Here is a 21,968-nt window from a genome sequence, read left to right as displayed (position 1 = left end):
TGTAATGAGTAAATAAACACAGCAGTGATATATTTTTACTATTATTCTTTATTTCAGGAACTTTAATATACAGAAAATCTTAAAACTATAACCTAAAAGTCGGCTTTCAGAGGAGCAAACTGCACTGTCTATTCAGGCTTGAGGTTATATAATAGCAGTCATGGAAAAGTCATATCTGCTTGCAACAAAAACCAAACTGCTGCAACAAGTGAATAAATAAATAAATAAATATATAAATAAATAAGAGGAAAAATCCTCTTGGCTGGCTGGATCGTGTTTGGTCCTGAAAGGCGTTTGTCACATGACGACACAAAGTCCCAGCTGTGGGGTTAGTGGTTGACAACACAGTGGGAACTCTGGCCCAGACCTAATCTGACTTTGTCACAGACGTCACTGGACCGGAGAGGTCGATGAAAAGGGATGAAGGACCCTGCGAAGGTCTCTCCGTCTCCTCCTTTTTCTCTGTCATACACACACACACACACGCACACACACACACACACACACACACACACACACACACACACACACACACACACACTCACTCTTACTCACTCACAACCTCCTGTGTGTTTGTGTTACTGGATCATACAGTGACTCTGTGTTTGTTATAAAAGACAAAAGAGCATGTGCTGTTTGTTTGGACAGATAGATAATTGTGTGTGTGTGTGTGTGTGTATGTGAGAGTGTGTGAGAGAGTGTGTGTGTGTGTATGTGAGAGTGTGTGAGAGAGTGTGTGTGTGTATGTGTGTGTGTGTGTCTTGGCATTTCCAACCGGCTCTTGTTTATGTGAATGTAAGCCTCCGAGGGGTGAATGGTCGACAGTAACAGTTTCACACTGTTATCTTAAATGTTGCCGTGATGTTTCGGACACACACTCGCTGACTCGGAAAATCTCGCACATCTCAGCAGATTTGTCACATCGTTGATTACTTCGACATTTAATACTCAAAAGCTCAGCGGGAGCCAGAAAGAGGGAGGTTTATTATCAAAAAACAAATAAGGAGTTAATTACATGAACACACACTCACAATTAGAGCCAGAATCAGACAATACTGACCTATTTTAACTTATACAGGCAGCTTTTCATGTATATTTAATCCTTTTTTCTTAATTCTTACTTCAAATTTAATATATATGTGCATTTTTTTGTTGTGTTTTAACATTTATAGTTATTTATAATGATTAAATTCACAAGTTTACTGTTTCAGTAATACAATTTATACAATTTAATTTAGTTTATTTCTGTCATTAAACTCAAATACACATGTATAAATAGAGTAAATAATCATATGCCCTTGCTTTTATTTACTTCCCTTAGAAACAGTGACAAACCAAAAGGAAATATAAATAAATAAGAGAAGAAAAATATATAAATGAATAGATAAATAAGCAGTTTCTGACCTAAAAGGTGTGCATTAGTCTTTCAAATAGCTCCCACTGTACATAACAACCATAAAACATTTATAATTGGCTGTATACATAATGCACATATAACAATAAAGTGACAAATATACATATATATACACATATTTCATTATATATGCATACAATAAAGTTTATAGTTAAACTGTAAAATATCCTGCCTCCTTTGTTTGATAACCACGTTGCATTTTATGTACATATTCTGTATATATAATAATCTTTTTACTCACTAATATCAGTATCAGTGGAGCCCTACTAACAATAATAATCTCTATATATGAGAGAATGGGACAGATAGCTTTGCAGGATCCTTTTTTATTTGCTTTTTTTCCCATTTTCTCCTCATTTTGGAAGCTAATGAAGTAGTTAACTTGTATTATTTCATTTCTTATCTGTAAATATATTATTATAGCATAGGACTGGATGTCTCTAAACTTCCTGATCAACAAAAAATAAATCCAAATTGTTTTATTTGGTCCGTTTTCAAATCAACCTTTAGCCTCGTCTGCAGCTGCCAAGACCGCAGCCAGAAAACTTGGACGGCAAAACAAATAACTGCAAGCTATTAAATCACGATTGCTCTTATTTCATATCGATGTAGGAAAAAAAAGCAAGTCATGCTTTCACTTCATCCTGTTTTGGAAATTCATGGACTCAGAGAGGAGCCAAAAAACTCAAAATGCAGTCGCTCAACTTCTAACTCAAACAAAGAAAAGAGGTTTTAATGTTTTATTAGTCACATTTAAAACAGTCTTATCTTTATTTCTTAAGTGCTGCCCTGCTGTCGTTCCTTAAGTAGAGATCTGCTCATGAACTCTGATGTTATTATAGCAGTCGATGCATACAGAAGACTCCCTATACTGTACATAAACCATAGACTGTATATAAGAAATGGACGTAACATCTGTGACGTCACCCATTGGTTTGTGGACTGCTGCTTGGAAGCCAATAGTATGGGATCTGGGCAGCGCCATCTTGAAAATGTCAGGTGCATGCTGGGAAATATAAAAACAGGGATTCTACTTATATGGGCATCAGGAGGAGCATGAGGCGCCCTCCTGAACCTGTGAACCAATCAACCTGTCAATCACAACGTAGCCACGCCCTAATGCATACCCTGCTTTATCGTCACATATAAAATCAGGGAGGCCAAAATGTCCCAAATGAACATCATACTGCATTGAAGAAGGCTTTAAACTAGCGATTGAGACCATAAACACATTTTGAAAACGTTTACTGAGGTTAGAAATCAAGTGAGAAGTTGGTGAATTCTCCATTGACTTGTATAGAGACGGAAGTCCTTTTGACACCAAAACGGTCGCCCCCTGGTGGCCTTTTGATAGAATGCAGTTTTAAGTTACTTCCGCGTTGGCCTCATTTCAGAGGACAAGAACTCCCTGCCTGACATAAATGCAATCCTATGGCCAAAATACACTAAATAAATCCTTTATCTTCTGTTTATTTGCTATTTTTATGCGTATAAGGAACTTGAACAAACACACTCCCCACTTTCTAGAAAGCTTTATATATACATACACCTGCTGGACACTGCAACTACAACCAATGATTATTTTTATTATCAATTAATTTGTCAGGTTGCCAAAGATCAAGATGCAACCGAAAATGTCTTGTTTTGTCCCGACCAACAGTCCACAACCCAAAAATAGTCAGTTTACTATCATAGAACAGAGAGAAACCAGGAAATTGTCACATTTAAGAAGCTGAAACTGCATAATTTTCTTTTTTTCTTAAAGAAAAAGCCTCAAAACTATTATTAAATTATCAAAATAGTTGCTGATTTAATTTTCTGTCAATCAACCAATGGATTAATTGACCAAAATAGACAAAAAATAGACTTAACAATCCAAAATGTAGACTTTTATAGCTTTATAATACAATTGTTTTAGTGGTTTGTGCCTATAATAATATCAATCTAGAGCTGCTGATGGAAACCTGAGTGCATAAACTGTGTCTTTTTTTGCAGGTTTAACCTCGATCCAGAGAGGACGTGCACCGATGATCGACTCTGGGAGGCGCTGGAGATCGCTCAGCTGAAGAACATGGTGAAAGCACTTCCTGGAGGACTAGGTACTACTCAAATTAAAAAAATAAGTTTGCAAGTTCTGCACGATGCAATGATTAGCACCAAGAGGAAATACCAATATAATACTTAATAATAATGTTTAATTGAATGTTTCTGGGCTCAGATTCAAAGATGAGGTTAGGAGTTCAAACATGTTTTAGTATAGAAAGGAGATGGAAGATAAGTGGAAGTAGAACAAATGGATGAATGTATTCTATGTGTTTTATGTGTCTAGATGCGGTCGTGACGGAAGGTGGGGAGAACTTCAGCGTGGGTCAGAGGCAGCTCTTCTGTTTGGCGAGAGCGTTCGTCCGAAAGAGCAGCATCCTCATCATGGACGAAGCCACAGCGTCTATCGACATGGCAACGGTGAGTTTTTACCTCTGGGTCAATGATTATGCTTTTAAACTATTTTTAAACATATTTTTGAATTGCTCATCTTGCCAACCCTCTGAAATCACAGCTACTACATAACATTTCAAACAAATACTTGAGCCACAGCATCATATTGTAGACAAATACCTAAAATTAATGACACTACAGTACTACACTACTTATTATCACCTCTCCAATAATAACATCTTCTTCTTCTTTCCTTCCTTCAGGAGAACATCTTACAGAAAGTTGTGATGACAGCCTTTGCGGACAGAACAGTCGTCACAATCGCAGTAAGTCTCTCAGTCTATTATCTTGTTGATTTTGGAGTTTAATACAAACTTTTATCCATATGAGACTTTCAATAAAGTTTAGTCCCGACAGCTGAGGCGTCTTCTAGGTTTGTTTAGTGCTGATAGATGCAGATAGAAAGCTCTGTGTGCATCTATCATACTGTATATTTTCCTTTTAAGATGTGTCATGCATCCTTTTCCTGCATTTTCTCCCCTCACTAACTATTTTTCCTTATAGTATTTAACACAGTTTATGTATTTAGTGTCTTTTAATGTATGTAAAGTCAGTCCTCTTTGCCACTTGTTTCCTTTTCTGACTTCTTTGTCTCTGTGTATGTGATACTGTCTTGTCCTCTTGTTTGTTCTCTCTTCCCTCCCTCGTTTCTTCTTCTATTAATTCCTCTCTTCCTTTCCTCTATCATCCATCCTATCCATCTTTACTTCCTCCTACTTTTTTCCTATGTGCACTTGCTTTCACTTTTCTCTACTCTTTCCAAACTTTCCCCTTGCTCTCGCTTTTCTTTCGCTCTGGTCCTTTCCTTCCTTCCTCCCTCTCTCTCTGTCCATTCGTTCTTCCCCTCCAGCACCTCGTGTCCTCTATATTGGACGCCGAGCAGGTGTTGGTCTTCTCCTCTGGGATCTTGGTGGAGTGTGACTCCGGTCCCAACCTGCTAACACAGGAGGAGAGCCTCTTCAGTGTGCTAGTCAGGACTCACAAGTAGACCTGGATCAGCCCAGCACACTTTGGCTCAGCCCAGCTTTCTTTTCTCTTCCTTTTTCCTACTTTTCCTACTTTCCTTGGCTGAGTCGGAGCTGGAGTCTGAGTCTGAGTCTGCTGAAGCCTTTCTGCCACTGACAGCCTGGTTGGTACCAAAAAAAACAACTTACTGCATGCTCTTAGACAGTGCAGTACAATTACAATTCGGCCACAGTTTAGTATGTTGGAGGCCGTTCAATTTAATAAAAAGGTCTACAATTGTTGCTGGATTGGTTTAGAGCATGTCAAAAAAATGTGTTAAAGGTTAAATCATGCACACAAAATAAACCCAGGTGTCATTTCTTTTAATCCAATAAAGATTACTAATATTTTACAACAAATATAAGATAAGATATTCCTTTATAATTAGTCCCACAATGGGGAAATATGCATTATTACAGCAGCAAAGTGGACTGTAAAAATAGAAGAGAATTACTAAGAAAGAATAAAGAACAATAAATAAGTCGGAAAAACAATAACAATACTAGTAGAAATATATAATAAAAAAATAACATAATAATAATAATAATTTTGACATATTATTTACATTATTTACAGAACAAAAGTAGTAAATTCAAGTGTTTTGCTTTGAGACTCAACTCTCCACGAACCACTTTGTCGTATCCCTCAATTTTTCTTCTTCTTCACTTCTTCCTGTAGAAAAACAAACACATTTAGAGGTGCCTAACAGTGTTAAGCTTGAGCCCCAAATTATTACTCCAATAAAGCAGAGAGGATGACATCATCTGCAAAGAAACGGAGATCCCATTCTCTTTTTCTCTTATCTACACATCCTCCATGTAAAACCTCTCAGCAGGATTTCTGTATTTCAACATAAGATCTCTTGTTATTGCTTCAGATGAGTCCAGGTAGTCTTTGGAGGTAATTCAAGGTGTCGTTCGAGGGGTAGATCGTGATGTTTTGAGGATAACTTTTTGCTTTCATTGACAAACTTGCAAGAGACAGTGAAGATAGGAGAAAGAAAGTGATTCAAGAGATTAAAGAAAGGGTTGAAATTGCCTTGAATAGGAGACACAACCCAAATTTAAATCAGGAACAAGTGTAGTATCACATATTATATAGCAAACTTATCCAGTCTTTTACATTAGACTTATTTTTATTGCATGCATAATGAAAAGCACAAGACTTCTAACAAAACTGGCACAGAAACCCTAAAAACCATTACTCGTTAAAAGGTATATAATAGACAAGAATGATGCTATGATGTGTTTCTTTCTTTCTTTCCTCATTTTCTATCCCTCCTTTCTTTCTTTTCCTCTAGCATCGTGTCCACACCATCCTCACAGCCGATCTGGTCATCGTGATGAAGCGAGGGAACATTTTGGAATACGACAAACCCGAGACTCTTTTGGAGCAGGAGGACGGGATGTTCGCCTCATTCGTCAAGGCTGACATGTAGACACACCGTCTGCTGTCGCCCCCGGCAACTGACAGACTGATCAGTTTGTTTTTCTCAGTGAGGTGGAAGGGACCGCTGTGACATTAAAAACACTCAAATGACGCCGATAACACGCCGTGCTTCTCTGTGGAAAGGAAAAACATATCCAGAAACATCGTTATCATCCCCAGATATTTCAGGAATTTATCAGACTGCCTTTTTTATATATATATATAAATGATAGTAGACACACCATTTATATATCAGATTATAGAGATTAAGGTCTAAATTGTCTTAATTATTGGATTACCAACTGGTATGAAGAGTAGGCTACGAGGTTACCATGTAAATATATTAAATATAAAGATAAATGTTTTTGTTTGTGTCCCTAATCAGCTGCAATGCTAAAGGCTAGATCTTGATTTATTGATTTATCGGTATCAGAGATAACTTGGGCTGATTATGGCAGGAAGATAGTGGCCAAATATATCTAAATATTAAATAAATAATTAAAGGATATGGTCAGTTTTATTATATATTATTCTTATTGTCAACAAATCCCATGAAAAGACCAAAACCAACAGTGTGTTAGTCCATCTCTCAATATTTTCTGACTTCCTTTCCTTCACTGCAGCAGTTAAATCCAAACCCATTGGTTCCAACTGAAGGTGTAAACCTTTAAAAAGAGATCACAAATATATAGTTTAATATTTTAAAATTGGTCTGTAGTTTCCTTCAAACATGAGGACATTGTGGAATTTGTTGGGGACTATTTTCAGCGGCGGATGAATCCACATTTCATGCTCTAGTGATTGTTTCTGCTAGTAGGACAGTTTGTGTGCGGTTGAGTCAAATTAACCTTTGTGTCGTCCTCCCGGGTCAAATTGACCCTGTCTGTTTTGACTGTTCCTTCTTTCCTCCCTTCCTTTCTCCTTTCCTTCCTTCTTCATCCTTTCCTTCCTTCTTCCTCCTTTCCTTCCTTCTTCCTCCTTTCCTTCTTCCCCCTTTCCTTCCTTCCTCCCTCCCTTCCTTCCTTCCTTACTTCCTTCCTCTCTCCCTCCTTTCCTTCCTTCTTCCTCCTTTACTTCCTTCTTCCTCCCTTCCTCCCTCCCTCCTTTCCTTCCTTCTTCCTCCCTTCCTTCCTTCTTCCTCCCTTCCTTCCTTCCTTCCTTCCTTCCTTCCTTCCTTCCTTCCTTCCTTCTTCCTCCCTCCCTTCCTTCCTTAACTCGAGGACAACAGGAGGGTTAATACAAAGTGTGTTCATGGTGATGAAGGAACATGTAACTAAGTGCAGCCATGTGGTTAATTAACATGTTTTTAATAGTTTTACTGCACAGAAGAATAAGAAATATCAAGGTTCGGATTCATGCATGATACTTAAATTGTTGTTCTTTTGTCTTTTGATGAGATTTTTGACAACAAGAAAAACATAAAACATGTTGTAGTCTTCCACTAATAACCATATCAGGTAAAAATCAATCAGGAATCAGTGATTGTGTAAAATAAATCAACATTTTTAAAAAGAAAGCCACCTCAAAGAATACCAGAATATCCATATATCCATTTATTTTATGGATGATTTGATTGGCAGTAAAAAAAACAGCAAACTTTATTGACTGTCATTTAAACTGCAGATGATGTTTATCGAGTATTTCATCAGATTCAGCAACGTTTAGGTCCTGTAAGGATCATTTTATATTAATAGCAGAGTCTTTATCTTGTTTAAAAAAAAAACATTTAAAAAAATCTTTGTTACATTGTTTTGGATTATGCATCACACGTATCCGTTTTATTACTATTTAGCACTAGTATTACTGCAATAATAAGGAAGAGGGGAGACTTGTATTTAAATCTTTTTTGTTTTTTATAATCATTGAATGTCGGCTGCATTGTGCAGGATTTTAAACTCATAATCATTTAGACCCTGGTGTAGTTTAATGTGCTGCATTTGTATAAGTTCTGCCATAGAAGTATTATTGATAGAATGGACACTGCTTTGTTCGTTGCATTAAAAACCAAACATGGATGACGTCTCTTCGCTGCAGCTCGAAGCAAACGAAGCCGAGATTGAGGATGTAAAAGCCAGTTTGTTGTTGTTGTTGGTTTGACAAAGTGAATCAGAGGATTTGCTGCCTTTTTTTTTTTTTTTGGGTCTGTTTTGAAACACTTCTGCAACTTTTGTGACACCAAACTTCGTCGTCCCAACCGGAGCTTCCAACCAGGAGATTGAACTATTAAAAAAAACGTCATCAGCCGTAGCCATCCTTCACCAACAACAGGAAGATGATTGTGTGTATTTGGGGCCAGTTGGTAGTCGGCTTTAGTGTAAAAGAGGCAGAAATATACCAGAAACTTCTTAATTTAGTGTTTAAAACCATCTGCTGTTAATCCAAACTACTCGCTTAATGTTATCATTTAGAATTAATTGAATTTCAGTTTTTTAATTGAACCTCAGACGAAAAAATCTATCATGTAAATTAACCAAAATAATCAACGCAGACACCTTTAACATGTGAAAACTGGCACCAAATCACAGCAGAAGTTATCCCAAAGCACTTTTCACATAGAGCATAATGTAAAAAACTTGTTTCTGGTATAACGCCACCTTTTACCCTCCAGTCTGCCTCTTCTGCTCTGTCCGTTGTATTTCTATGCTTGCACTAGTTACAAACACTGTAGGGCGTCACGGCTCGGTCCGAAGCCGGTGAGCCTGCTGTCTGTCTGTCATCATGCATTGCTGAACGTATTTAATCCTTCTGGGACAATAGACGCCAAATATTAGCTCCCTCTGTTAACTCGAGAGATGTTAAAAGGGCTGGTAGTGGTTTTAAATAATAGCGGGACGTTGTTTTAAGTTGCAGAATTGGACAAATGTGTTAAAGCTGAAACTTAAAGCTGCTTTAATCATCTATTTCTGAGTCATAGTGATGAATCCATAGAGACTTGCCTCCTGTTTCCTGTTGTTTCTGCAGCTCTTACAGACCTCGTCGGCCTCTTTAACTCATCGTTTTGACTTTCCAGCCAACCGTCTCCACTCTCATCAATCCTGTTTACAGCAGCGACAGATTAAAAAAAAAAGCATAGTACACTACCTGCCCAGAATAAGATAAGATAATATATCAGATGTTGTTTTTTAGCTTGTTCTGCTGCCCCCAAGTGGCCAAAACAGTCAAATAATGCAGCTTAAACACCCAACATTAACCTCAATGATTAAACGGTGCAGCTGAACTTTATTTGTGCTGATTATTCAATTATGAGAGTTTCAGTTTCCAGTTGATACAATCTGTGCAAACAAACAGTTAACAGCATTTTTTACCTCCAGAATTAAATAGTTATTATATGATTTTAATCTCAAAACCTCCCGTTAACCTCCTTCTTATTTAGGAGTCTACTAGTCTGCTTTATTTTACATTATCAGCCAGTTTGCTGCATTAACCTTTGTGTCGTCCTCCTGGGTCAAATTGACCCCGTCTGTTTTGACTGTTCCTTCTTTCCTCCCTTCCTTCCTTCTGTCCTTCCTCCCTCTCTCCTTCTCTCTTTCTTTCTTTCCTTCCTCCATGCCCCTTTCCTCCCTCCTTCTCTCTTTCTTTCCTCCCCCCTACCTTCCTTCTTTTTCTCTGTCCTTCCTTCCTCCCTTCCTCTTTTCTTTTCTCCCTTTCTCCCTCCCTCCTTCCTTCTTTCCTCCTTCCCTCCTTCCTTCCTTCCTTCTTTCCTCCGTCCTTCATTCCTTCCTTTCCTTCCTCCCTTCATTCTTTCCTCTCCTTTCCTCCCTTCTTTCCTTCTTTCCTCCGTCCTTCATTCCTTCCTCCCTTCCTCTTTTCCTTTCTCCCTTTCTCCCTCCTTTCCTTCCTTCTTCTTTCCTCCCTTTCCCTCCTTCTTCCCTCCCTCCCTCCTTTCCTTCCTTCTTCCTTTCTCCCTCCTTTCCTTCCTTCTTCCTCCCTCCCTCCTTTCCTTCCTCCTCCCTTCCTTCCTTCCTTCCTTCCTTCCCTTCCTTCCTTCCTTCCCTCCCTTCCTCCCTTCCTTCCTTCCTTGACTCGAGGACAACAGGAGGGTTAAATAATGTTTCTGCTACAAAATAATATTAATGAAGCTGGTCACAAATTTACAAAATTCTCCACAAGACAATTTAAGGTGCTTTACATTAAAGACATTAAAGGCTTTAAGGTGAGAGGATTTTAAATGATGAGAATAAAATGTATAGTGCAGAGCGAGATTATCACAATTCAGCATCCAAACTGCCTCCTAAAAATCAAACTTCCTCTTGAATCACTTGCTCCAGTGACTCGTCCCATCTCTCCGGGAGCGGTGCTATTGTCCCTTTATATCATTGTGATCGATTGAATCTTAACTTTTTGCTTTCAGATAAAAAAGTTTTTTTTTTTTTTAAATGACTTTGTACTGTACAGACTGAATGCCAAACTGATTCTTTTACAAGTGTCTTTTTTGTTGTTGTTATTTTTAATCCATACTCTCAGATGTTTCATCTCAAGCTCGGTGTTGTTTTTAATCCACTTATACACTTATATTTCATTTATGTGATATATATCATATTTAACACCCCCAACAGATTTGGAGTTAAATGATCATTTTCCAAAACTCTGTACAGAAATCAAAGAGTTTCAACACATAGTTCTGCTTGAATGAACAGATTTCAGATCTTTCTAACCTCTGCTATCTTCCCATCTACAGTTGTTGGGAACAAACTACTTTAATCACACTTAATGTTTCCGGTTTTTTGTTAAAAAAAAAGAAAAGAAAAGAAAAACATGGGTGTGAATGTTAAGTGAAATCTACATCACTGCTGCAAGTTTGCATGTAACATCAATATAGTGAAAGCTACTGAGATGGCTTTCTTTGCTCTTGTGCACACTCGGCTGTTAATGAAAATAACTCAATAACTACCAGGCATCAGTTTCAGATGATTAAAAAAAAATAAAAACTATGTATGTATGTAAGTGTATATTCTGTATGGAGCCGCCGCCTGTATATCCAAGAATTTTTAAACATATATAACAAAGTATTATTGTGTGCCTAAGACAATTTTTTACACTTGAAATGATAATAAAAATGGTTTTGAGTGAAGTGAGACTTTCTTTTTTCTTTTTTCATTTAACCTGCAGCACTGTGAACATAATATGTTGCTAAATGGCGCCACCTGCTGGAAAACATCTCAAATTGATAAATATGAATTTGGTCCTTTTTTTGTTTTTTAGAGCCTTTAAAAGTAAAAAAAAAAACAGTTAGTGAGTTAAATGAATGTGTGCATAAATATGTCACTTAGAAATATATGCAGTTTTTTCATGAATCAGCAATTTTATAATAAAAAATTACACCATGAATAAGTGAAATTTTGTTTATTCTACTTTTTAAAAACTGCTTTATTGTTGTTTTAAGTAAAGTAACAGTAGCTATAAAATAAATAAATGTGCTTTTCATTTTAACTTTTAACTTTAACTTGTGTTTTTTTGTCCTGAACTGCAAACCAACAAAAATTCAGATGCTAAACAGGAAGTTTTACAAAATAAACACAACAAAAGTAAACTTAGGGATCTTATTTCACAGTGTAAAACCATATTCATGAACATTTAACTGTATAAAACTGATTATTTTAAAAATTAAACCCATTATTAAGTAGGTTGGCTTTCTTTTGTCTGATTTTCTGCATTAACTCCAGTGTTTCTGATCAATAAATTGGTGTTAATGGCTCAAGAAACACTGGGAGAAAGATGGAAAACAGACACAAAATCACATTTAAATGCAATCTAGCGTATTTAAGCAAATTAGAAAGCAGAAATGTAAATGTTTGGCATTAAATTCATATCTCTACAGCCATAAAAATGTCTATTTTTCCAGCTATGACACCAGTAAGTGTTATAATAATGTAAATATAATATATGGAGAACCATTCAAACGTTTGGACACACCTTCCCATTCCCTCCAAACTTATGACTGGTGCTTCAAATAGCATAAATAAAGACAAGAGTGCTCCTTAAACATAAAATATCTAATAAGAGAACAAATATGACCTAATTATTGTGAGGTATATTTAAATCAGGAAACCTTATCCTTTAAGTTTTACACTATAAAAAAAAATCCTATTTAAGTTAAAGTTAGTTACGTTAGATTTATATGAATGTGTGTATTAAATTGAGTAATTTAAAGTCTTAAAAGAAGTGAAGTCAATGAGTTTGCATTAATGATTAAAGTGGATTAAAGGGACATGATTGTTATAATATTATGTGCAATGTGAGTCGATTTGGGTGTTTTTTTTCCACGTCAGGAATCAGGAGTTCTTTATTTCCGACGGTCGGGGAAGAGTCCTTGAAGGCAGCAGCACCCTGGTCTGACCGGGTCTGGACTCTGGAAGTTGGACTACGTCAACAGGAGAGTGGAAACCGTCCCAGCCCTCATCAGAGAAGCTGAGCAGAAGGGGGGGCGCGCGCTGTGATCACTCCGAAACATCCCCAAATGTCGACGGTGGTCATGTTGTTCCCGCGCGTAAAGACGCACTGAGGCGCAACTGGAAGAAAAGGAAAAAAACTACATTGGACACTTTTTTTTGGACCATTAAAAGCAACATAAGAGTGCAAGATGTTGGCGAGGAAAAGCATCATCCCGGAGGAGTTTGGTCTGCCGGGGCTCGCCTCGCGCATTCCCCGCAAACCGGTGTTCAGGGATCGCGTGAACAAAGCTCGCTTCATCGCCAAAAACGGCTCGTGCAACTTGGCGCACAAGAACATCCGCGAGCAGGGCAGATTTCTGCAGGACGTCTTCACCACGCTGGTCGACCTTAAATGGCGTTTCACTCTGGTCATCTTCACCACGACGTTTGTCAGCAGTTGGCTGCTGTTCGCCATGAGCTGGTGGCTCGTGGCTTTTGCGCACGGGGACCTGGACCCAAAACGGCAGAACGAGACCTACTGCGTCACCGATGTCAAGTAAGAAAAATGGAGATGATTGTAAATATTTAAGGTGTTTTTAAAAAAAAGTAGAATATATGTTTTTGTGTAAGGTTCTTCAACATTTTTGCAGAGTTTTCCTCTTTTCTCTCCATCCTCTTCTTTCTCCATCTCCATTTTCAATTTGGAGAAGAAGAAGAAGAGGAAGAGGAGGAAAGGAAGGTGAGAGTAAGTAGGGGGAGGTTGGGGGGAGGAAGGGGGAGATATTAACTATATGTGACAGGAAGTCCGGGAACTTTTGCCCTCATACTTTCAAGGGGAATAAAGTAAAAGTTTAAAAAGGAGGAGAGGAGAAGAAGGAGTGGTTTGGCACCTCCCCTCTTAAACCCATTCCCTCCCTTCCTCCAAATCCTCCTTTCCACCTTCCTCCCTCTTCATCAACCCCTCTCTCCTTCTCGTGACTATCACTTTAAATATAGCATCAAATATATATAAATAAAAGTCAAAACATGAAGAAAAAGTGATGTAAAATGTACTTCTGTGTCCATTTTTGAAGCTTTGTGTGTTTATTGGACAATATAATACCTTAAATGGCAGCGAATGTCTCTGAGAAAAGAGGCAAAACTGATTTATAATGAATTCACTTAAAGCTGTAGTGGAAAAATGTGTCTTTTTCTAAAATATACTAACCATATCTGCCAAAATCACAAAGCAGGCCTAAGATACTGATGGATTGACTCAGTTATTTTCATTATCGATTAATTCTGGCTATTATTTAGTCTTTAAAATGTAGCTAGAGCCCATAGTGATGTTTTAAAATGTGTTATTTCTGTCTAAAATGTAGAAATATTCAGTTTAGTATCATGTATGATGCTTCAAATCTTCGCTTTGCTTTTAAAAAATGACTAAAATGAATATTAAGATGGTTGCAAATTGATTTTCTAACTGATTAATCAGCTTTAGGATTCTAGTTTTGAGTCTAAAAGCAAATTCAAGTCATTTTAAGGTCAAATTCAACAAACTATATTACTAGAAAAACACTCAAAATCTCTCGTAAATGCTTCATGTCCTCCTCCAGGTCGTTCACCTCGGCCTTCCTGTTCTCCATCGAGGTTCAGGTGACCATCGGCTTCGGCGGACGCGCGATAACAGAACAGTGTCCGACTGCCATCACCGTCCTCATCCTGCAGAACATCGTGGGGCTCATCATCAACGCTGTCATGCTGGGTAAGAATCACACGTTTAAAGGAGCAGGTTCACCACTGTTTCAAACCTCAGCTATTAAAATATCTTCTTTTATTTGACACATTTACTTTTTACAGTCTTTTTAGCATCAAATTCCCTCTTTGTGGTGGAAGTATAGTAACAAAAATAAACTTTATTACTGCAATACTACTGTAATACTACTGCAATACTACATGGTGGAAGTATAGTAACAAAAAGAGGAACTTTGGCACTAAAAACACTGTAACATTGAAAAATATCTACTTTATTTGACTAATTTGGACGATTTAAGCTTCATATTAAACTTTTAAACACATTTTTTTGCACAGAAGGAGGACTGTGGATTTTAATGTCCAATACTGTGCAATATTAGTATTTCATGCATACTACTAATTTCAATTCAACTGTGCAATATACATATAATATACATATATATATTTTCTTTCACTTTAACCTGTGCAATAACAATATAATCTCTGGTATGTTACCACTCAATACCAATATTTCCCTTATACAAAATGTCCCAATTATTTTATTATATATATATATTATCATTCTGTATTCTTTTACACATTGCTGCTCTTCTATTTATCTTCTATTTATACCGTCCACTTGCTGCTGTAATAATGCAAATGTCCCCTTTGTAAGGTATCTTCTGATGGTCAGTATGAACCAGGGTTATTATAGTTAACCGAAACTCAAAACTAGCAGTAAAATAAATAATAAAATCAGCTTAGTTTTAGTTTTATTTTCATTTTCTCCCTCTATTTTCACTGTATTCAGCTCAGTTTGACTTCTTGTAATAGCAGGTTAGTGCCAGCAGGTGGCAGCAGAGCGGCTGCTGCATAACGCACAAAAAGAAAAAAATGCTTAACGTGCAATTTATGATTTTCAGGAGGCCACAAACACATCAAATCTTACCTCAGTGTCAGAATTATTTCATCCTTTACAGCTCCTACTAATCAAAGCTTTCCTCTTAATACCTGAAAAACATAACTAAAACGACTTAATCACTTGCTAAACTTACTAAAACTAAACTGAAATAAAAAAAGCAAACTGAAAAACTAAATAAAAATAAAAACTAATGGACATTTTAATACTATAATAACCCTGGTATGAACAGGAGGAATGATTACAGCAAGAAAAACAGATTTAATGTTCATTTTGGGCTCCTGACTGTTGATTTAAGATGTTATAAGTAATAAAAAGTGTCTCAGATTAATGTTAAATGTCGCCATAGTTTCCATTTATTTGTATAACTCTCTCTCACACAGTTCACACACATATTTCCTGTATAGTTTAACACTTGTAACATGCTGTAATATCAACATGCATCTCTTCTTCAGGTTGCATCTTCATGAAGACGGCTCAGTCGAACCGCCGTGCAGAGACGTTGATCTTCAGCCGTCACGCCGTCATCGCCGTTAGAAACAACCGTCTGTGCTTCATGATCCGAATCGGAGATCTGAGGAAGAGTATGATCATCGGAGCCACCGTCAGACTACAGGTGTGTGTTTCTGCTCCTGGTCTCAACCTTTTAACCTCTGAGCTGAAAAACACCTGAAAGATCCTGAAGAGTCAACGACGATCTGATCTGAACTGAACAGCTTGTTAAAGTTTAATAGTTTTCTATTTGTAAATAATCTGATTTAATTCTTATTTAATAGTGTTTAACTCAGGGGGGTCAAATATGCGGCCCGTGGGCCAGAATCCGGCCTTCAGCGGGGTCCAATCCGGCCCACTTTCCTTCCTGTCTTCTTTTCCTTCCTTCCTTCCTTCCCTCCATCCATCCATCCTTCCTTCCTTCCTTCTTTCCTTCCTTCTTTCCTTCCTTCTGTCCATCCTTCCTTTCTTCCTTCCTTCCATCCTTCTGTCCTTCCTTCCTTATTTTCCTTCCTTCCTTCTTTCATTCCATCTGTCCATCCTTCCTTCCATCTTTCTTTCCTGTCCTCTCTTCCTTTTTTCCTTCCTTCCATTTGTCATTCCCTTCCTTTATATCCTTTATAATCAACTAATCACTTCTTGATTCTTTTATAGACTATAATAATAAATCCAGCTCTTGAAAAACTAAAACTAAAAGCTTATACATAAGATTATGATCATTACTAAAAGGATAGTTTATTACTTAATGATAAATTTCTTCCTTGCAGGTGGTGAGAAAGACGACGACACCGGAGGGCGAAGTGATCCCGATCCATCAGATCGACGTCCAGACTGAGAGCGCGATAGCCAGTAACAGCCTGTTCCTCCTCGCACCGCTCATCATCTGCCACTTCATCGACAAAAACAGGTACGAGAGAAAGAAACGAACAATACATTTCTACTTTACAGAAGTATATTCATACTTTTTTCATTTTTCTTTCATCTATGTGGTTTTTTCTTGTAAAATACTGAATAGTTTTAGTTCTTCGGGCTGCTGAAAAGTGTTTAAATGAAACTTGGAGACACTGAAATTAGGCTTTTTGTGATTTTTTTCCTTCATTTTATGCCATTATGATGTTGGATATCTATGTTAAATTAAAGGTCCAAAACTTGGTGAACATATGCAAAAATGCTCCTTTTAAGTCAAAAGTCAGGGCTTCAAACTGCTCTGAAATCTCCATTAGTTCTGCAGTTTGCATATTTTGAGTAAAGAATGAAGACAGAGGCTGAACTGAGGGGCTGAATAAAGAGCCAGAATAAGATAAATAAGGAGTTTTTAACTAGAAATCATGCAGCGATATTCCAGCAGAGCCTCAGATTATAAATATAGAGCTGGATATGTGCAGAATATGTCCATTTTAATGAGAACACAACTAAACATGTATAATAACAGAGTGTTAAGACACAAAGGTGATGAGATGATGAGCAGCTGCTTTCAGGCTGCAGTTTATGTGAGTAACTCAATAGCTCCATCTGGTGGACGAACACGGAATTACAGTAAAATGCTCCTTCAGCAGTTCTATATCTATACAGGTTGTGTTGTGTGTGTGATTGAGTACAGTGTGTGTTCATGTGACCCAGTGCAGCGATGTGGCTCATTCACATGTTTTTAATAGGTTTTTCTTTCTTGTTAGTAGATCAATTCAATCAATTGGTGGATTTTCAAATTGAGACAGACACATAATATCACCAGACTAGAGCTGCAACAATTAGTCAATCAACAGCAAATTGATTAACAACTATTTTGATAATTGAATAATGATAATAAAGGAAAAAAACGTCCAAAATTTGCAGTTTTAAAGCTTCTCATATGATGATTTAATGCTTTTATTTGTCATAAATTATTGATAAACTGCATATTTTTGGGGTTTTGGACTGTTGGTTAGATAATATTTGACTCTGGGAAATTGAGACAGTCATTTTATAGATTGTAAAATGTCAAAATGTACAAACAAAATGATTAATTGATTAATTGAGAGACAAATCAGCAAGTGAATCAATAATAAAGATAACTGTTAGACTCTTAAAACCAGTCAGCTGTGTCGAATAAGGTCACAGCTACAGAAACAGAAATAAAGGTGAGAGACAGCGGAGACAAGACTCATAAAACGTGTGTGTGTGTGTGTGTGTGTGTGTGTGTGTGTGTGTGTGTGTGTGTGTGTGTGTGTCTCGGCTCTTCTCAGTCCGCTGTACGACCTCTCGGCCATGGAGCTGCAGTGCAGCGACCTGGAGGTGATCGTCATCCTGGAAGGCGTGGTGGAGACGACGGGCATCACCACGCAGGCCCGGACCTCCTACGTCTCCGAGGAGATCCAGTGGGGTCACCGCTTCGTTCCCATAGTAACGGAGGAGGAGGGCGTGTACTCTGTGGACTACTCCAAGTTTGGAAACACAGTCAAGGTAAAGAGACAATCAGCACTGAGATTAGAGTCTTACTCACTGAATGTTACTAAAATTAGGAGCGATGATTTATTTGTCTTTGTAACATTTGACAGTAAAACACATTAAACGCCACAGTTTTAACAATTATGTGACTATCAGTGGCTGTCCGTCCATCTTTCATTCCTTCCTTATTTTCCTTCCTTCCTTCCTTCCTTCCGTCCTTCTTTTCCTGCCTTCCTTCCATCTATCCTTCCTTCCTTCCATCCAGCTGTCCGTCCATCCGTCTGTCCTTCATTCCTTCCTTTCTTCCTTCCTTCTTTTCTTCCTTCCTTCCTTCCTTCTTTTCCTGCCTTTCTTCCATCTATCCTTCCTTCCTTCTGTCCAGCTGTCTGTGCTTCCTTCCTTCCTCCCTTCCAGCTATCCATCCTTCCTTCTTTCCTTCATTGCGTCCTTCCTTCCTTCTTTCCTTCCATCTGTCCTTCCTCCCTTTCTTTCTTCCATCTGTTTGTCCTTCCTTCCTTCCTTGCTTCCCTCTTTTAAATAACCCTAACCCACATGAGATTAATTGGGCTGTATGTGGCCCTTGAATGAAAATGCTTTATAAGAACTCTGTTTTGGATAAAGACAGAAAGCTTGAATCTGTATGATTGTTCCCAGCAGTCATAAACTCCTGCTGACCTGCTTTACTGCATGTTTTAAATGGTTATTTCTCTCACAGGTAACGACGCCACGCTGCAGCGCCAGAGAACTGGACGAGAAGCCGTCGATCTTAATCCAAACGCTGCAGAAAAGCGAGCTGTCGCACCAGAACTCGCTGAGGAAGCGTAACTCCATGCGACGCAACAACTCCATCCGTAAAGGCGCCGGAAGCAGCGGGAGCCTGCGCAGGAACAACTCGGGCCTCGCCTCACCCAAAGTCCAGTTCTTCACCCCCGGAGACAGCAGCCAAACCCTGAACGCCGTCACCTGACATGAGGCCTTCCTCCTGCTGGCTGCCCCGGTCCTCCTGGTGGGACGGAGGATCGCGGGCGTTGGAGTGTCTCCTGCCCTGATGGGACTCGTTCACTTTCCGTTCCCCGTCTTCTCTCGACTTATCTCCCCACACTTTTATTGCTGATGTTGCTTCACATGTGGAGTAACGCGTTTCTCTTCTTATTCAGATTGAACTGCTCGAATCACTGACATGCTGCAGTCTAGCACTGATATCGCCACCGAGAGACCATAAATACCACAGTTTGACCTCTTTGTGTCTCCATGGATGCATTATTTTGGTCCCTTGTGCACAAAAAAAGTCATCCGCTCCTTCTCCTTCAACACCACGTGCAGGCAATAGTTTCTAAAAGCAGGGTCAAGATAAGAAAAATCTAATTTAAACTCATTTAAAATCACCAAAACGCCTCAGACAGCTTGAACCCTCGATACAGTGAAGATCAGATCCTGCAGAGCTGTGCTGCAGGTATTTAAACTGCAATCTGTAATGTAGGTTAGTGTCAAAACAGTCATTTATTATCATTTATTCTCATTATATTATCACCACAAAATTAATTCTCAACATGTTTGATAACTGAAGTGAAACATTCTTTGGTTCCAGCTTCTCAGATATTCAAGATTTGCTGATTTTTTTCTGATTTATATCATTTAAACTGACTATCTTTGAGGGTTTTTACTGTTAAATGTGGAAAAACAAGGAAGTAGAAAACTTCACCCTGGAATCTGGGACTTGTGATTGACTATTTTAAATAATTTTCTCATATTGTTATAGATAAAACGATTAATTATTGACTGTAAAAGGGATTAATCGATAAGTGGATCAACAGAAAAGTACTCGCTAGCTATTTTGATCATCGATTTGTCGCTTTTTCTATAAAAGATTGTTAAAATTCTCTCATTCCTGTATGAATATTTTCTGATTATTTAGTCCTATATGACGAAAAACTGATTATATTTGGTTATCAACTGTTAGTTCAGACAAAAAAAAGACCTTTTTTGACATTTTATTGACCAAAGATTAATACAAATCTGTCACAAACAGCTATTTTGGTAATCATTTCAGCTTCTCAAGTGTGAATATTTGTGCTATATGACAGTAAACTGAATATATTTGGGTTGGGGACTGTTGGATGAAACAAAACGAGACATTTCAGGTTGCATCTCGGGCTTCGGGGACCAGTGATTCACAAATATCTGACATTTTATAGACCAAAGATGAATCAAGTCATTCAGAAAGTTGCAGTCCTATTTAAATCAAAGTATTAGTGGATAGTTAAGCTTTAATGTACTGTAGGATCCATCTGTCAGTAATCACTCTTTGTTTTATTTGCTTTAATTTAGATAACATGAACGGTTATTTGGCTGTAGGAATGAATGAATTCCTCCAGCTCATAAATGAAGCCAGCGTTTTGTTTTATTTTTCCACATTTATCTATTTTATAACAGAAACGTGTGTTTGATTCAGTCATTCTCAATCTTTATTACATCATTACATTGTAGTTATTGCAATAATTATGATTAAAATAATAATAAAGTCAGAGTTGAACTTGCAGTGGTGGTAATTTCCGTTGGTAGCAATCAATCACTGTACTGTACATGTGTATTTTTCACTTGTGTGTCAGTTTTGTTGAATGGAAATAAATGCACTCCCTTTTATCTGAGTTGATTTGTATTACCTGAATATCTACAACACTATAACATGCAGTATATGAACATAAAGAAATATGGTTAAATATGAGAATGATCTGAATATATAGAAGCATTTCAGTGTAATGTCATGTTAACTATCATCTATTTAAATGTTGTATTCCACAAAAAAACATTCACATTACAGACAATTGTGTACATCGTCTCACTCTGCATCTGTCTCACTCTGCAGGTACAGGCATTGAGCATGATGCGTTCATGTGAAAAGGACAGCGTTGGAAATGAGAGAATTGAGCGAATGGTGCAGAGGGGCACAGCCTTTTTTTAACAGGGGTACATAAAAGTTGGGTCTTCTTTGGGTCATTTAAAGAAAAGTTATAGCTTTTTTGACTTTGACCCGTATTGATTTATAGATTTGCAGTGTACCTGTTGGTTTACAGCAGGGGCGATTGTAGGACTAGGATCAGACCTTTAGAGTGGCTCAGCTCCTAATGAGAATTTGACATTCAATGCCCTGCAAGTGTTTAAAAAAACCCCAAAATAATTCAGTGTTTCCCACACAATTTTGAGAGACGATGGTGGGTTTATTATTTATTTTTAGGGGTGCTGAGATCAAATTTAGGGGTGTTAGAGCATCCTTAAAAAGGGTCTAAAATCGACAGAATCCACAATTTATGCCACCTTAAATTCAATGGTTGTGTTGTTTGAAAATGTTTTATGGGATAGTCTTCACTAGAATGACACATTATATATCCATAAATTTAAATTTAAATTAAAAACTAAAACAAAATGAATACGGTTAAAGTTTAGTTTTCTATTGGCAAATTTCATTTTATGTAAGTTTTATGTGATTTGACACTTATAAATAGCTTAATTAAAGCTTAATTTAAAACAAACAAACAAATGAAATGAACTAGAAGCTTTCTTCAAGCACACGTCGTACGTCACACACTACGCGATGACGTAAGTTGTGCGTCGTCGCTGCGTGGGTCAAACAGGTGAATGAGGGTAAACATGGCTCGTAGTTTGCTGTGCAGAGCTGCGGGAGTCCTGCAGCTCAGCAGGTCCACTC

At 37.7% G+C, this 21,968-nt stretch overlaps 2 protein-coding genes across 4 annotated transcripts in view; both read left to right on the top strand.

Annotated features, from left to right (window-relative positions):
• The window catches only part of abcc9 (ATP-binding cassette, sub-family C (CFTR/MRP), member 9), an 81,978-nt gene extending 75,625 nt beyond the window's left edge, over window positions 1-6,353 (top strand). For 2 of the 3 annotated variants that reach the window (XM_062444110.1, XM_062444109.1), the window contains exons 31-34: window positions 3,410-3,513; window positions 3,744-3,877; window positions 4,114-4,176; window positions 6,216-6,353. In XM_062444110.1, coding sequence (XP_062300094.1) covers window positions 3,410-3,513; window positions 3,744-3,877; window positions 4,114-4,176; window positions 6,216-6,353 — 439 coding nt within the window. Of the gene's footprint in view, window positions 1-3,409; window positions 3,514-3,743; window positions 3,878-4,113; window positions 4,177-4,760; window positions 4,899-6,215 lie in introns of those variants that run through there. The other variant, XM_062444111.1, reaches the window with a different exon arrangement.
• Window positions 6,354-12,809: 6,456 nt separating this feature from the next.
• On the top strand, window positions 12,810-19,661 carry kcnj8 (potassium inwardly rectifying channel subfamily J member 8). The gene is made up of 6 exons (XM_062444126.1): window positions 12,810-13,270; window positions 14,310-14,458; window positions 15,802-15,962; window positions 16,606-16,745; window positions 18,061-18,277; window positions 18,978-19,661. Exons 1-6 carry the CDS (start codon window positions 12,924-12,926, stop codon window positions 19,227-19,229), a joined length of 1,266 nt encoding a protein of 421 aa, XP_062300110.1. The 5' UTR covers window positions 12,810-12,923; the 3' UTR covers window positions 19,230-19,661.
• The last annotated feature ends 2,307 nt before the right edge of the window (window positions 19,662-21,968 follow it).

This window comes from Scomber scombrus, chromosome 22 (assembly GCF_963691925.1).
Source record: "Scomber scombrus chromosome 22, fScoSco1.1, whole genome shotgun sequence".
In the NCBI taxonomy this organism is placed as follows: Eukaryota; Metazoa; Chordata; class Actinopteri; order Scombriformes; family Scombridae; genus Scomber; species Scomber scombrus.
The sequence above is the reverse complement of the archived record's forward strand: the minus strand, read 5'-3'. Positions and strand labels throughout refer to the sequence as shown.

What these genes read in the sequence shown, in the direction of transcription:
- kcnj8 (XM_062444126.1), top strand. Translation starts at nt 12,924, where the DNA reads ATGTTGGCGAGGAAAAGCATCATCCCGGAGGAGTTTGGTCTGCCGGGG. An exon ending in TACTGCGTCACCGATGTCAA is followed by an intron (nt 13,271 to 14,309) that starts GTAAGAAAAATG and finishes GTCCTCCTCCAG; the next exon opens with GTCGTTCACCTCGGCCTTCC. An exon ending in CACTTCATCGACAAAAACAG is followed by an intron (nt 16,746 to 18,060) that starts GTACGAGAGAAA and finishes GGCTCTTCTCAG; the next exon opens with TCCGCTGTACGACCTCTCGG.